The following is a 17,097-nucleotide window of genomic DNA, read 5'->3' on the forward strand; positions in this document are numbered from 1 at the left end:
ACAAAACACATCTGGCTTTTGCTTTCTCTGTGCACAAGGTAGGCTATGTCAGTTTGAGCTACTTCTGTCATAGATCCATAAGCATAGAGGGATCCAAACTTCAAGTACTGGTGTTTATTCAAACACATCAAAACAAACACAAGTGTTTATTTCCAAGTATAGGATTATTTGCAATCGCCATAATGACTATATGGGTTACTTGGTCTGCAGTGAACATGCTTCCTCTGCCCCAGCATCTGGTCATCTAGCAATTCTGTAAAGTAACAATTTCAGTATTTTTACATCAATGGTATTGGTGTGTTTCTCATTGGCATATGGCAGTGCTACAAATCTTTGTGCGAAGTGACTGTACTCACCGATTCTCATTTCAAGATGTCCTTATGATGCTTGCTACAGTGTAGCGGCTCAGTTTAGGCTGGACCCGTTGGCCAGCTACCCTCAGGGTCACTCCACGGTTGATTACATGGTCCACTATTGTAGCTCTGATGTCATCAGCAATTCTATTTCTTACTCTTCCTACCCTTCCTCTCCCCCCTCCTCATCTTCCTCTCCCCCCTCCTCGTCTTCCTCTTGCTCCTCCTTGTCCTTGTTGTCCTCTTCGTCCTACTTCTTCACCTCCACGTCCTCTTCCTCGGCCTCCTCTACTTCTCACTCTTCCTGCTCCCTCCATTGTACTCCGCACACACAGCTTACCTGTATTATAGTGCTTAGGCTGATTGCAAAGTGAACTAATTATCTAAGAAAGTTTTCACATGTGAAAGTGTGCCAGACAGTTGGCAAATTAGTGTTAATGATAGCCATACATGTGTATACTTTTGCTAGGAGTGTGTTGGAAATTTGGTAATTGAGTGTTGTGCAGTGAATTGTGCCTACAGTTTTGCAAAGTGTGTGTTACAAAATTGCAAACTGAGTGCAAAGCAGTTTTTGTGCTTTTAGTTTTGCAAACTCAGTGAGTGGTTTTGCTATAAGTCTGAATAGTTTTAGAGATTGTGCTACAGGAATCACAGTTAGGGTTTAAGCATTCAGAAAAAACTGTAAAGGCTGCTCAGGTTCAAAGCGACAGTGTGCTTCCTGTGACAACTCTAGTAAGAGGTAGATTTAGAGATAGATTGTTTTTGTTAAAAGTGAGCATTGCAAATGGCACACACACACACAGTTTGCAATCTCATTTCTTGTTTACATCTGTACAAGACCTTTGTGATAAGCCTGTTTGATAAAAAGCCTTTTGCAATAAAACTGACCTCACATGACTCGCTGTTTAAACTATGAGACGCAGCTTGGCAGAAAACCTTTGCTGGAGGAATACGACTCCAGATACCCAAGATTTCCTGGAGCACACATTTTTGAACAGCTCTCTAAACATTACTGTAATATAAACCACAATGATCCAGTAAATCATAAAGCACAAGATGTAATAAAGTGTCTCTCCCTGCTGTCTGCTCTAGTTAAACATCTACCAGGAGCAATATATCTGTTGCTATAGCTACAGATTCTCCAGCAGATGCAAAACCAGAATATGATGTAGCTTGGGAGGTCCCACTTTAATAAATTACATAAAAAAAGAAAGCAATCACAACTATCCAGCAAGCAAAGCACATACAAATTATGTCCTGACAAATTTATTACAGCTAACACCTGCCTCCTGAGTATAAAACCTAACAACTGCACTGAAAACACTCTGTGCTGCAATGCAAAATTAACCATGACTTTAAGATAATGCGCTTATCCTTATACTGCAGTATCACAAAGAAAACAGTATATCCAGCAGGCGCTTCTCCTCGCCTCTGGTCCACTTCCATGCTTGCACGGAGCAATAGCCCCAGCTCCAACAGAGCATGACTTCAGACCTCTGCTAATTTAATGTTCCCATGCAGGTTTAACTGTCCCCAGAGTGGCTGCTCTGAAGTAGCCCTGCTGTATCTCAATGAATATGACTTGTTAAAAGTGGTGGGATGTGTGCATGATTATAGCTCAACAGTGAAGCAACCCAGCACCTTACATGGCCTGACATTAATCTTTGCTCACTGTCCGGAGCAATATCCACCTGACTAAGCACAGCTGGTGCAGTAGTTGTGTAGGTTTGGCTGTTATTTGTCATTCCCTTGTCTTTATTTCTGGATGTATTCCAGTATCTACATAACCTCCTCTTCTCTTCTTGCTAAAGGTGCTTGGAGGCTCCACTTGAAGAGTGGAGGGGTGATTGGGCTAAATATTCCTAGAGGCAACTACTCAGTGAATTCTTTGCTCCAATCACAGCCACATTCATGCATGGACCTTGTATCCATGTGATACATGAGTCATAGCAGGAATCTGAGCTTCAAATTAAACTGTCTTTGGACTAGTTCAGACTGTAGGCACCAAATCCTTCTATGCCCTCCCCAACCTCTGTTTCAACACTGATGGGACTCCATTCCCAGCCTTCCCCCGGCATCCCAGGCAAAGTCAACATAACCAGCCCCAGTGGAAACCCATGGGGACAAGTTTGGCTCCTCTCACCTAATCTGTGGTCAGTCCGTCTGCGGCACAAAAATAGATGGTATTTAGGAAAGTTTAAAAAGCGTACAGAGAAAAGAAAATGCTTCAAGATGTCACCGTCCTGGGTCGGTGGCCCAGTGTTTTGAGTTTCTTGTGTCTCTGAGTTTTTGTATTATGATCTTAGTTCTTTGTTGTCCCAGTTTATTCTTTAGTCTAGTGTCTTAGTTTGGCTTTCTTGTATTCTCTTTAGTTCTCTGAGTATTTCGTAGCTGCCCTCTGTGTCTCCCTGTTATTGTTCTCTGTGTTTCTTAGTTGCTCTGTCTCCCCTACTCAAGTCTGCGTCTATGTTACGTTTCCTGTTTTACTTTGAAGGTCTGTGTCCTACGCGAATGTCTTGAGTTTCGCTTCCCTTGGGTGCCGTTATGTCCGATTTCTCCCAGCTGTGCTCCCCTTCTGTGTCTCAGTCCCCTCGTTATTTCCCAGTGTATTTAAGCCCTGTGTGTCTCTGTGTCAGTGTTGTGATCATGCTGTGTGTTGCTCCCTGCGTCTCCCTGTGTGTGTTTTGTTAGATTCTTCTCAGTTTAGGTCTTGTAGACGTTCTTGGTTCAGCAATAAAAGCTGCCATTTTGAGTTCAATCCTGTTTCTAGTGAGTTTGCGTTTGGGTCCATTTCCTGCCTGCACACAGTCGGATCATGACACGAGATGCATATTCATACAGGAAAATTATCTCAGGAACAGGAGTTCACTGCCCCCCTTGCCAGGAATGTAATGAATTTGAATAATGTACTTTTATCATGTGCAGAAGGTCTTGACTCTTATATATCATCTACCAGGATCAGTATCAGATTAGCTTATAAAATATGTGTTACTAGTAGAGAAATTATTACGGCGATATATTTGCTCTTCAGTAAACAGTCAGTCTGATTTCTATTCTGTTCTTTCTGTTCTTATTTACTGTATGTAATTCACATGCTAGTATTCTATTAGCTGTGCTGTAAACTATGGAAATGTTCAGTTATGTAATTTCTTGGTCCGCTAGTCATAAATCATTTCTTTTAAACCTTCCCAATGTGTAGCTACACGTACAGCAAATAAATCCTAAATGAGCTGTCTTCAGTTTGAAACACTGCCTTTAAACCATGGTTAATGCTAACAAACCACATTCGAAAAACAATGATTTTGTGAATGTGGTCTGGAACAGGTTACTGACACAGCTGGGGAATGACAAAGTACAGCTTGATAATATTTGTGAAAAAGGCTGCAGAATCTACAGTGTGTTAAAAATAGCACGAAACCTATTGAATTAAAGGTCTCTGCTCTGTGTTGGTACAGCTTACGCAGCCCACTTTGCTTTTGATAATCTCAGCATGCAAAGTTATCAGGTACAAATGACTAAGACACGACACAATAAAATACTCTAATACTGAGGATTCACAGGTAAGCCAGCCAAGAGCAAGTTCTGATTAAAAAAATCCCTCAGTGAAACAGTTTTTTAGTCACGTATTTCTTGCTTGTACAGGCATTTGTGTGTTCTCACGGTTGCTTTTTGTTCATGTCGCAATGACAGTTATCTGCTATGCAATCATGCATACATATTCAGGTTACATACAGCTACCCAATTCATCTGTCAAGGTCTCTTACTAGTCCTTTGCTCATCCCTGTCGTTCTCTATGCGCTCCCACACACGCGCACACACTCTGCCTGCAGACACCTCTGCAGCCTACCTCATTATCCACTCCTCTAATAATGCTCCTTGTTAAATTGCAGTGTTAACCTGAGAAACAGGAATAAAGACCTTTTCTATCACACTACTACTTACAAGCTTTCCAGCCCTGTAATTGCATCAAGGATTCCATATTTTAGGTCTGATCTCATTAAACGTACAACAGCCTCTCAATCAATGACAACTTTATAAGCAACATTGCCGTGATGTGAGAGGTCAAGCCTCGGGAGAATAAAGATATTCTTTTTGCAAAACTTGTACCTTCTTGCCAAAGTGAGCAGCTTCTTTATGGTAACAGTAATTTACTTCGATTCATCTAGCAGCTGTTTTCTCTATGAACACAACCAAAGTAAGTGTTGTTATCAACAACAATAAACTGCAGGTCACCAACTTTCACAGTAAGACACAGTCAGGAGGATTCACCTTGATGCCCATTTGAACCTTATTCCCAGTTTGAAGTGCGGTTAGCCCAGAGAGATATTATGAGATGAACTGCTACCGCTCAGGGTCGCTGCTCACCAGATAACAACCAGCCTTACAGTGTTATCACTCATCCTGATCGCAACCCTCCATTACCGCTGCACCACTGCTGATGCATAGCGGTGCTCTTGCGTACTGTATATCACAGCTCTCAAACTGCCCCTGAACCATGCTCCGATGCACTGTTAATGCCTCAGCTAATCTGATCTGTCTCCAGCTGGTTTACTACGTATACACATACCTTGATATGAAGCTGGGAAAGTAGTCTTGAAGCAGCTAGACTATGACAGGAGCATGTAGGGTGCTAGCTTCATTTTCACAGGCTGGCTGCTAATAAAAGGCTGGATGGGGATGTGGAGGATGCTACCTAATAATAGAGCATCCAGAGATGCGTTGCTATATCACGTTGTTAGCAGGGTTTGTAGAACGCAAAGTGCTAATGGACATTAATGGTGAAGTGAATGCGTGCATGGGCAAGTTAGCATTATGTGTTATTCATGACCCCTTCAGCACGCTGCTGTGGTCTGCAACCGGTGTTCCCAAAGTCTTACAGCAGTGATAAAACATATTTCTATTATTTTTATGTTTATGGATATTGCCTTAACTTTCGTACTCTAATAATGCTTTGCCTTCGACAGGTGGATGTGTTATATTTAAAGCTGTGTTATTCTGTTTTGTTCTTTGTTTGTTTTATTATTTTCTTAGAAAATAGTTTGAGCTTATAACGAGGTATGGTTCTTTGAAGCGTTATAGACTTTCATTAGTATGTATTTTAAAGTTTGCTTGTTTTAACATTAATCCTGGAGAGCGAGAGGATGTCTCAGGAATAGAGAACAGAGAAGTGAACTGTACTGATTTTCAAGAATGATCAAGGGTGATCTGCAGAGCAGGAGTAACTACAGGGGAATAAAGTTGATGAGCCATACCACCAAGATATTTGAAAGACTTGAAAGTAGGTTAAGAAGAGAGGGGACTATCAGTAAGCAGGCTGTGGCCTCAGGCTGAAAAAGAGCACCAAAGATGCCGTATTTGCTTTGAGAGTTATGGAGAAGCATAGAGAAGCCCAGAAGGAGCTTAAGTGCGTCTTTGTGGATCTAGAGAAAGGAACTCAAGAGAGGAACTGTGGTAATGAATGAGGAAGACAGAAATGACGGAGACGTTTGTGAGGGTGGTGCACGACATCTATGAGGACAACAAGACGGTGGAGAACAGACAGGTTCAAAGTACAGTTGGGATTACGTCAGGGATCGACTCTGAGCCTCCTCAGGTAGGAGTCTTCATGGAATATGATGTTCACACTGTGTACTGAGAATAGAGAGGCGGTGGAAGAGAGCCCGAGGAGGTGGAGGTATGGATCTGGAGAAAAGAGGAATGGCGTCAGTAGAAGCAAGACACAATATATGTCTGTGAATGAGAGGGAGACAAAGAAAAGAGTACAGGCAGGGTGCAGCGGGTGGAGATGAGTGTCAGAGGTGATTTGTCACAGAAGGATAGCACCAAGAGTGAAAGGGAAGGTTTAGAAGATTGTAGTAAGAGCCCCTATGATGTATGGTTTGGACCTAGGCATTAAAAAAGAGAGTAGGCAGAGCTGCAGGTGGCAATTTTGAAGATTCTGGGTGTGACCAGAACGAACAGCCGCAGAAATGAGTATATCACAGGGACAAGTTCACGTTGAGCAGTTTGGAGGCAAAGTTGGAGAGGCAAGGCCGAGATGCTTTGGTCATGTGTAGAGTAGGGACAGTGGATATATTAGACAAAGGATGATAAAGATGAAGCTGCTGGACACAGAGAAGATTCGGGATGCAGTGAACACACGGCTCATGTGACAGAAGAGGATGGCAGGGATAGGGTGAGGAGGAGGGAGGAGCTGAAAGAACAAGCACAACAACAGATGCAAACTATCCTGCCCAATTCAAACAATGTCCGTCCTGGACATCAAAAAACCTCGGCGCTGACAACAACATCAGTAAACAACATTGGACTGTTGCAAAAATGAGATAGGAACAAGAAAGCTTAGACCTTGGTGTGCATATAGACAAAGTCACACACACACACTTGACCATTCTTGAGGTACTGACATGTCTTCTAATTGGATCAAGTGTCATCCTTGTTCCCCAGTGACAAACTCTGCTCTGACATTGCAGCTTCTGTCCTCCGGCAAGCTTCTAGCACCACAGGGTGCCTCAAGGAGATCGACACATCACCTCGCCTGCAGATCATAGTGGGTGACATACACTAGAGACACCTGCTCTAACTGAAGAGACGGCAAAACAGCAAGAGATATGGGCAGGAAAAACTAAGCTGGACAGAGAGGAGGGCAGAGTAAAGGCCTTAGGAGAAAAAGTGTACTTTGGGTGATATGGTGGTGGAAACTCTCAGTATATTCGATCACTATGAAGTACATGTATTAGTTACTAAAGGTTACGTATTTGTCACAATTTATTAGAATGAAAATTTCTAAAACTGTAAATAAGCCTGTGTCACATCCAGGAAAAATCCCAACTGTACATAACCACCTGCTTTAAAGCAGGGTGGCTGCTCCTTTCTTGTTATTACAGAAAGCTTTTATTTACATGTGCAAATCCAAAGTCTCCTTTGTTATATGGAACAATTTACAGTACGCCCATACATAACTAAGTGTAAATGTGCTCATGCTATTGTTAACTTATCTTGATAAATGTGTCTGTAAATAACAGCACGAATGTTGTAGTTCATTACACATGTATACATACAGGGTAACGAAATACAGTTTGCATCTAATCAGAAGTGCAAGAGCAGTAAGTGCAATAGGAGCAGATTATATACAGATAAGAGTAGTATAAAAGGTGGGAATAGTTATGAACAGATTACGTACAAATAAGGCAGAGCCCAATCCATCTGAAGCAGATATGTTTTATATGCATGGAATTCCACAGTAAAGACAAACAGGTGAATGCAAACAGAGTTTGAATAGATTTTTCAGTCTATTGTATTCCTTACCTCTTATATCTACAGTACTTCCTTGTAAATAATCACTTGAGAGTCACAAAAATGAAGCGAGGCTTTGGTATTAAACTTTTATACCGACTGTGATCATTGTGAGCCACCCTTGAAAACACACTAACGCTAACTATCTCTTGAAACGTGAGGGATAGACTCGTAAATATATGAAAAGATGGTGACAGAGTAGGTGCTTTGCTGTGCAATGCAATAACCTGTGGATATATGAGAGTATTTGATAAACAGAAATGAAAACAATTAAAATGTCTGTAGGCTCTAACTATATTGTGTGGTGTAATTATTGTGAAATATCCTCTTGCTTGTCACATGCACAGATTATATTGGTAAACCTCTTAAAATTCTATTACTGGAGCAGGCGGGTAGATGCAAAGCAGGTTTTGCACAAACACCAACTGTACCTACAATTAAAGCGCTGATGAGCCATTCAGCAACTTTCTAAATGCTAATTACAGAAGTTGCAAAGGAGTTGTTTCATATTTCATGGTGTTAGGTAATGCATTAGTTATGCAACATAATTTATTTGTATTGTGATTTTGACTGCAACTGTGTGCTGTTTTCCATACCATATGGATACAACTTAATATATCTGGGAGTTGGGGGTTATAGTTATGGATTAAAGGCATACTTAAGAACAGAAGTCAGAAGCTCACAGTATTCCTCAGCCAGACACTAAGATAAAGAAAACAACTAATAGAAGGAAAGGGGAAGGGATTGGAAGGTTTAAAAGTTAAACAAGGTTAAGTAACAAGCAAATACCTGGGCACATGTAGCCAGAGGTACTTCGTGGATTTATACAGCTGGGAAAATAGTTATTTACTGATCATAGGGTTGAGGTGTTTATTATGGGGATTTAGATGTGTGCGATCCCTCTGCCTTCAGGAGTTGAAACACCTGAAAAGTTTATGTTTATAAGGAGCCGATTCATTTCTGTGGATCCCTGATAGAGTCCCTGCCTGAATTGGTCTCGCTGTTGTCGCATTAGACCACATAACTGCAGTACTGGATTATTTATGGTATACAGTCTTTTAGGAGTATTGCCTGTAGCTCCATTTTCAAATGGACTGGAAGCAGATTTCCAGTCCATTTCCTATGTATGTTTTAATATTTTACTACATTAAGCAAAGATATGGTCATTTTGATTAGCATCTGAACAGAAAAACCCAAAACAAACACATTCTCTGTAGATGTGTGGTTTGGCCGACAGCCACGCTGCTATAGTCTGAAGATAAAATAATTTTTGTGGAAGTGGTTCAAGATCAAAGATCGGGGTTTTTCCTAGGGAGAATGTTACTAATGGGTATTATTTGAAAAGGAGAAATAAAAGGGATTTAAAAAATGATAACTTTATTTTTCTTCTAGGTTTAGATCTAATCCCTACTCTCTGCTTAAAAACATGCTTCAAAACATAATTCTACAAAGCAGAAGTTAAAAGGTTTTTTCACTTGACAGCAGCATTTTGCTGACATTATGGAGTTATTATCTGTACTGGGATGTAGATCTGGTTCAGTAATTGCAGTCTATTTCAAATACAGCATCAGCTGAATGCATAATTTTTAACTGTCTCTTAGCAAACTAAATATCCCAGCCAAACTCATTTTCAGCCAAGTTAACTTCCTAAGGAAATCTTATCTAAGAGAGATATTTTTGTCTGTGGAGGAGGCCTCGGGGCTACATAGCCTCATTATTTCGTTTGGCTTCCTGACGACATTTCCTCTTTTATCCTTAACAACACTATGGTGGATCTTGGCTTTGGACTGGAGCATAAAATATCCACCCATTTAAACAAACTGTTAACACACAGATGGGCTATCTTAGTGAGGCAGATGTGGGCTGTGTAACACTGTTGGCTTCAATATGTTAAGAATTCTGTCATTCATATTTGGATCACTTATTACTTCGTGTTTTCACAAGTTCATTCAGGCATAAGTTTGACAGCAGAACAAGCAGCTATAGCATGGGTGGCATATTTACAATGCACATGCAACTGACAGTAGATCAAGTGACATATAATTTATGGGTATTGTTCAGGCTTAAGTTAAAGTGAACCATACTCACATTTCACAACTATAGACTCTATGAATATTCTACATATAGTCTATGTGTAAAAAAACCTGACTAATTGCTAGTGAGTCCTAGACGTTGCAGGCAGCGACTGTGAAATTAACTGCTAAAGCCCTAGTACGTCTTTTATGTATGAGAATGTTTTAGTCAGACCCTAGGAAGAGTAGCTACTGCTATTGCAGGTGCTAATGGGGATCTTAATAAACTAAACTATCTAAACAACCATTCAGAAAGGCTGGTGACTCTCTGGTAACCACCAGTTGCAAGTGAAAAATTTGTATATCCTACAGGTTGGCAAATGGTTGCTAGGTGGTGCACCAAAAACCTTTAGTCACCAGAAGATTGCCTGTAGGTTGCCCACTGAAGAAAGTCTCATTAGCCAGCAGCAAAAGAAAAGCCAAAGATTAAACTCAAGACAATCAAAAATGTGAGAAACACTATTTCTAACTACAGGAATAAGGAAGGAACAAAGCCCTTTCATACAAATATGATATCAAAGATAATGAGAACCACTTTAATTTTAAAATGCCATATACCATTTTTCAATACTGCCTAAGTAAAAGTGACTTTATCGGTGAGAAGTCCACAATGTTTTGGAGTTAATGATTTTTCTCTAGTTCTGGACACTGAATAAGGTTTGCTCATTGACAGAGATAACTCATGTCTCCTACATAAAGCGACATCCATAACACTGCAAAGTCCCAGTGAACGCAAGAATCAGTAAAGCAGCTGACAATAATATCCATTCCCTCAACATCTTCAAATTTTACATTAGATTTGGATAAGGATGGAAAGCATCTGGAGAAAAAGACAGTCTGCAGTCTGCCTTTTAAATTAGATTCAAACTCTGCCCAAGCATCCGCCTCCTCTTCCTTCATGGACAGAGTGCAAGTCTCTGTTCTGTTGTCAGCAAAACACAAGCCAAGAATCCATGCAACATGCATGCAACCTTTGTAACTTTACTTGAACTTGTAGCCAGTGGGATATTTTGACTTTAAAATGCCGTGCAGGCACACACTAACCATTTTGTTCTTCTTGGAGTAAGTCTTCTTCAGCAGCCTCTCATTCATCCTCTCCTGCTCCCGCTGGGCGTGATGAAGGAAGCCGTTCTCCAGGGGATCCACCACTGGCTGAACATTCTCCTCTTCCTCCTCCACCTCCTCGTCCTCCTTCTTCTGACGCTTTGCCGCCTTTTTCTCCTTCCACCTCTCCTTCTTCTCTTGCGTCTTCACAACTCCACTCTTCTTCTGCAGAAAAAGATTTTGTTAGAACTTGGCAATTACGTAGTATTAATCAAAGAAACTAAACTAGATCAAGTCAGCAGTAGTGAATCTCAAATAATTCTGTGCTTGCACTGAATGACAGATACTGATCAGTGTCACACTGAGATTTACAGCCTTTGGTGTCTCAAGGATTTTCTTTGAATCCTTCAACGAGAACAAAGCAGACAGGTCTAGATGGATATACAAACTGGCAGGAGATAAATGTGCAAAAGAACAGAGGGAGGGTGTACCGCAGCTGGCAAATAGTCAAGTGTGCGGCCCCTTTCACTTCTGGCTTATACAAAGCAAGCAAACACTTGAGCAGAGAGCAGTGACGCTCCCTCTCTCTAAAGTCATATTTAATCCTGTCAGCAGCAGAACAATGCCTTACTGGAGCCTATAATCACTTTATGGTTCAGATATAATGAGCTTGTGATATGAAGTGCTGCTTTAACACACACTGGAGAAAATACAGCAGCTTTACATTTAGTCTATGACCACACAGTCTCCCCCTTTAACCTTGTTAGTTGTTGATTTCATGCTTCAGCAATGCCCTGTATGAAAGCAGTGTTTGTTTATTGGAATTTAAAGACAGTTTCTAAGTTGCTGGTATGTTATACAGCGGTAGCTCGTCCTCACCTCCCCAATTTTATGCCCAACACGTATAACAGAGCCACGTGGCTGCGGCTTTTGTTACTGAAGTCACTACACTGGTAAAACTGTACGAAACGTTAGATGAATAATATTCTATGTTAAAAGGTTTTGCTGAGGTAAAGTTTGATGGTTAGCCTTCACATATGCTCAGCCTCAGGATCTCTTCAAGCTGCCACAAACAACTGAGTTTCTAAGGAGAGATGGGTGAACAGCTCACATGAGTGGATTTTTTAGTTTGCAATTTAAATAAAAAGAATGAGCATCAATAATGAAATTACCCATGAACTGCAGCCCTAGTTTGATCCTCAACTGCTGCTGATGCCTCTATGAACAACCAAACCTCAGTAATTCCGGCGGGATAATCAATGGGAGCACAGACAAGACATATTCTACAACTCCTCCTTGCAAGGTACTGCGCTTTGAGCTCAAGATGGCTATGAACCCATCTCATAGCACAGATCAGCTGTTCTAGACTCATACTTATAACACATAATAAGACACAAATGGTCAAAGGAAGGTCAAATAAAGCTGGCAAGTGAGTAAAGTCAAAGCCATTGCCAAGATGATAAAATAAAAAAGCGCACACGTGTTGGCATACATGCACAAGTCCTATTCCGTGACAACCCCTGATGTCTGCCTCACTTCTGTGTCAAGTGTCTGAATTGTTCCCTCCTCCTGGGCTTCAGCTGCTCCTTATTTCCATATCTGAAAATAAGACTGAGCTGGTGATGTCCTGCTGCCGGTGGTCATCACTGTGTGTTTGAATGGCACAGGACAACACGTCTCTGTTGGAAGCCGTATGGAGCTGAGGCCAGAGGGCTGCAAGTTCACATTTCAGCATCTGTTCACAGCCAGCAGCATTAAGCCTAACTGCAGATGAATCTGTGCTCCATATGAATAATCAAATTATCAACTCCAAAGGTGGGAGATTAGCAGATGGGTAGCACATTAGGCTCATAACTGCTAATGAATGACACCTTCCGTGACAAAAGGTGTTTATGTATCAGGTACTTAAAAAAAACAATACTCCCATAGAAAGGAGGACAAAAATCAATCTCCAAAAATGTAACTGCCAAGAGAAAGGAACCTAACTAAAACCCACCTTTATGTTGGAACCCAGGAGTCCTGCATAAATTGTGTTTTTCCTACACTGAAAATATTTCTAGCTGAACTGTTTCAGAGCTTGCAGTTCCACGCCTCATGAAAGGAGCTGTTTAAAAACAGGGTTTTCTATGTATAAGAATTTCTTCTCTCACACCTTTTAAGAGTGGGTACAACACTTGCCGATCACAGGGAAATCACATTTTCATTGTGAAAGGAATCAGCTGTTTGTTGAGCCAAAGGTCACTTTACACAGTAAACCTCACTGGGATATAAACGTCCTTTATGAAATAAGACCAACAATGTTTTGTTGTGTTGTTAAGAAGAAAACAGTTAATGTATCAGTCTTATTGTATGGGGTAGAATCTTATTGGATTTATCATTTTTCATGCATAGTAAATAAAGCGAGTCAAGTATTTACACAGCACCTTTCAAGATAAATATCACAAAGTGCTTCACAACAGGAATGGTAAACAACAAGAACAAACACTTAAACAAAAACAAGTTTAAAAAGATGAGTGCTACGGTTGTTTGTAAAAGAAACCAGAGACCACAGATCTCAGGTTCAATCTGAGGCTATGCGTGGGCAAGCCAAGTCTGAAAGAATGATGCTATCACTCATCACTTTAGTAGTGGAAAATCCTTTCACTGTTATTTTTAAATTTTAATCCATGTTAAGCAGCTAGTCCCAGGCCATCCCACCGCATATCCATATCCCCCAACTGCTTCTGCAAAAAGGATTACGCCTAATGGTTACATATAACCCAACTCCAGCACCTTCCCCTGTAGCTGGCAGTCATTATTATTTCGCTGCTTTAGAGATCTTCTGTGAGGTTTGGGCCACTCTAACCAGAACTTGCAGAAAGTGGAGCAGAGTGTGGAATACCAAACGGCAGTTCCTCAAGATGAAAGACTCACTTGGAAAGGAGCTGCTTATGTTATTTGTATTTGTCTGCAGGAGAAACTAATAGAAACCTAAATTTGTAGGAAACATAAAAAAAATAAAAATTTGTTGAAAATTAAATTTTAAGTTAAAACTGAAAGAACACCCCAGCTCTGCATGTGTGATGGTTCTGCTTCAACTTGTAAGAATGTTTCATATGGTACGTTGTTAAGAGCTCAAGAAATAGTTGCAGTTAAAATGCACTTTATATGCCTGGACTAAAATCATTGTGCTGGTATTTATAGTTTGTATTATTCCACTGGGTGACATATTTACCCCATCACAAACGGCCGTTACCCTGCCCACACGTTCACACTGTGGTGTGATATCACACGGCGACTCAAAGTAACTCTTTTCTCCTCACGAGTAGACACATTTATTTCTCAAGATGCAACATCCAGGTGGTACTAACAGACGACCTCCCATGGCAATCATTGATTTTAAATCTGTCTTTAAAGAGCTTTCATTTTTTGACTGTACTGGTATCATCTTTGTGGGCTTAGAAAATCAGCATTATCTTCAGGAAAATCCTCCCCTGTAGTGATAAAAAGCCATAATTAAGTTTGTTTCTACATTTTAAACCCTCACAAAATCGAACCATTCCCCTGCCACTTTCATCTATTATTGTCTATCATAATAAACTCAGCTACCTTTAAACCAAATCTAGCAATATTACTGAGGTTTTCTTTTGATATTTTCTAATCCACATAATAGAAAACAGAGAATCCTTAAATCATTAAAAATGAAAGGACTACCGAATATAACATTGCTGCACATTCTTTTTAGTTTGACTGCAGTAAACCATTAACATGTGATCAAATACACATCTTATTTAAAGCCAGAAAACCAAACACTAGGTGCAACACCAATTTACGCACATAGTGCATATCCAACTTGAATCTGGTGAAGCTTCAAACATCTCACCACTATCTCTTTGACCTTCATGCTACATGTCTGTTTCAAGTGAAATGCAAACTAATAAAACACAAATATGCCTCAGGAGTAAATAAATATCAGCTGCTCAAAACTCAAACTTTCTTGCTAATATAGTGTGGCAGGTTGTGGCAGTGCCTCAAGGGCAGTATGCTGAGCAGCTGCCACTCCAAAGAAAACGCAGATCATCGCCAGAGGCATGCAAACAATATATTGCAGTGTTAAGTCATATCAACATGTATTAATTTCTGCAGCCTCTTGCATAGATCTCACAACATACCACTGAGGAATTATAGATGCCATTTCAATGGAGGCAAAATGTACTACACAGCGCTACAGTGAGAGTAAAGGATGTAGATCTACACATAAAAATGTGTCATGCTTCTCAGTCTAGTTTTGTGTTTGCCAGCATTACAGCTTCTGTTAATCGCATTATCAGAAGCTCAAGCTCAAGCACACAGCAATTAGATTTTGTTTAGAGCATTTGCACCTGCTCTCATTGCTGTCTCATGTCTGCTGCATTCTAAATAAACAGATTTTAATTGTTTGTGTGTGTTATTTCCATTTATTCAGTCCATGCCTCAGACAACAGATCTATAATAGCTCCAGGAGTAGAAGGGTAATTCATCACCGTGTCTGCCAGCAACAGCTTAGTTGTGATATCATTTCCATATTTCAAAGGCCTGAAGTAGGGTTTTTCTTTTATGAAATGGTTATGAAATTATTTCTGCACACAATGGAGCAGTGTATCACACTGTGTACTGTTAAAAACATTTACAAATCAAAAGAATAAAATACTGATGCAGATAATTGTGACGGAGCTTACTAGCTGGTGAAAGTGCACTTCAGTGTACACCAGGTGAAGGTCTAACATTCATCATAGCATTTCTTTACCTTTAAGGCCTATGCAAGCCTAATATGAAAACATAACTTGCAGCCTTCTTTTATTCCCCTGATGTCGTGTCTACTTTTTTATACAATGTTAAAAGCCTTGCTATTCATGTCATGGTCCCCGTGCCTGCTCGGCTGGCCCTGTGTGGCTACATGTTATGTTTTGTCTTTTCTCTCTCTCCTCTCTCTCTGCTCGCTGCCTGGGCGGAGCTCATTGTGAGCTCCCGGCCTCCACCACCTGTAGGCAATCACCTGTGGCTCCTCACCTTGTTTGCTCCCGCTACTTAAGGCAGTGACTGAGAGCACCTCGCCGCTGGACTATTGAATAACGCTCGTCAGTGCTACTTTAGCCTCAGCCAGTTTTGAGCTCTGTCCGTGAAAGTTCCGTGCTAACCCTTGTTCTCTGTATGCAGATTTCTCGTGTTTGGTTTGGAGACTCTGGACGCTTTTCCCGACCCCGCTCTGCACCCCTGGGAACCCTGGCCCCCTTCTCCTTCACCTGTATATAGTGCACCTGGAGTGTGTAAATAAACCTGTTTTTCTGAGATTTCAGTCTGCGCCGAGTCCTCCCTGCTCCTCCGTGACAATTCATCTGTGAAGCTTTTAACTAGTGGTCAAAGTAGTGAATCTCTCTCGTTTTACCTTGTTCTGCCTAGGATAGAAAAGTGACAGTGACCTCAGCAGTAGAGAAGAAGTGGTTTAAGATATGATGAGGCAGTGGGGCTGACAAAAGAGCGGGAGAGAGGAGAGGATAAAAAGGACGAACACAGAGAGAGAGGGAGAGATACGGTGATGGTGGGGGGGTCTCAGCCTGGAACAGGAGAGACCGCTCGACTGGTTTGACCCGGCCACGTTACCCTGGCAACAGAATGGGAGAGCTTTGTTGCTGTTCCAGGCTGCATGGGGAGTGGAGTGTGTTTATGTGTGTGTATCTGTGTGGGTACAAGTGCATAAAATCCAACACAGGTTTCCTTTCCGCTAACAATAAAGCGCATGGCTTTACATGGTTATGCTGGGACCTTGAGATCCACTGTGGAAGCACGTTTAGTTCCCAAAGGAGGGTTTATGCATTCTGCACAGAGGAATGTCAGCAACCCTGAGGTTTCTTGCAAAGGGTAACGGGGTCTTCATGAGGCATACACAAGCCAGAGTTTCACAAAATAGACAGTGTGCAGAAAGAGAAAGGGAGATGAAGACACTTAGTAGTGTCTGGTGCACATTATCATCATGCTTTCTCCACGGAACTCTCTTCTTTCTAAGGCTAGTAATTATTTAGGAGACACAAAGAGCTCTGCAGGGTACACCTCCCTTGACATTAAGCGGTACCACACAGAGATTGCAGGGCTGGCTGCCACAGCTCCTGTGCTCTTCAATGGAGTTGTGGGAAAACTATCAATTATATACTTCCAAATAGCATTGTACGTTTCACCGAGGTGCTGCAAAGTGACTAAAGCTGACTGAGCTTTGTGTCTTTTCTTCTTTTACAGTCCGAGACACCTGCACGTGCACCTGGTGGTGGTCAGAGGGCCCGGTGGCGCCAGTGTCCGGCAGCCTCGCCTCTGTCAGTGCGCCC

General features: G+C 41.3%; 1 protein-coding gene and 1 long non-coding RNA gene across 11 annotated transcripts in view; one reads left to right on the plus strand and one right to left on the minus strand.

The window, feature by feature from the left end:
• Positions 1 to 17,097, minus strand: part of fbrsl1 (fibrosin-like 1) — a 288,396-nt gene that overhangs the window by 190,615 nt on the left and 80,684 nt on the right. For all 10 annotated transcript variants that reach the window (XM_085474425.1, XM_085474432.1, XM_085474424.1 and 7 more), the window contains exon 2: positions 10,763 to 10,987. In XM_085474425.1, coding sequence (XP_085330551.1) covers positions 10,763 to 10,987 — 225 coding nt within the window. The remainder of the gene's footprint in view (positions 1 to 10,762; positions 10,988 to 17,097) is intronic.
• On the plus strand, positions 15,632 to 16,071 carry LOC146696323 (uncharacterized). Its single transcript, XR_014923223.1, has 2 exons — positions 15,632 to 15,858; positions 15,938 to 16,071. It is a non-coding gene; the product is annotated as an uncharacterized LOC146696323 (long non-coding RNA).

The sequence above is a fragment of the Copadichromis virginalis genome, linkage group LG12 (assembly GCF_057382275.1).
Source record: "Copadichromis virginalis isolate Kocher_CV1m ecotype Utaka linkage group LG12, C_Virginalis_male_GT1.1, whole genome shotgun sequence".
Taxonomy (NCBI): domain Eukaryota; kingdom Metazoa; phylum Chordata; class Actinopteri; order Cichliformes; family Cichlidae; genus Copadichromis; species Copadichromis virginalis.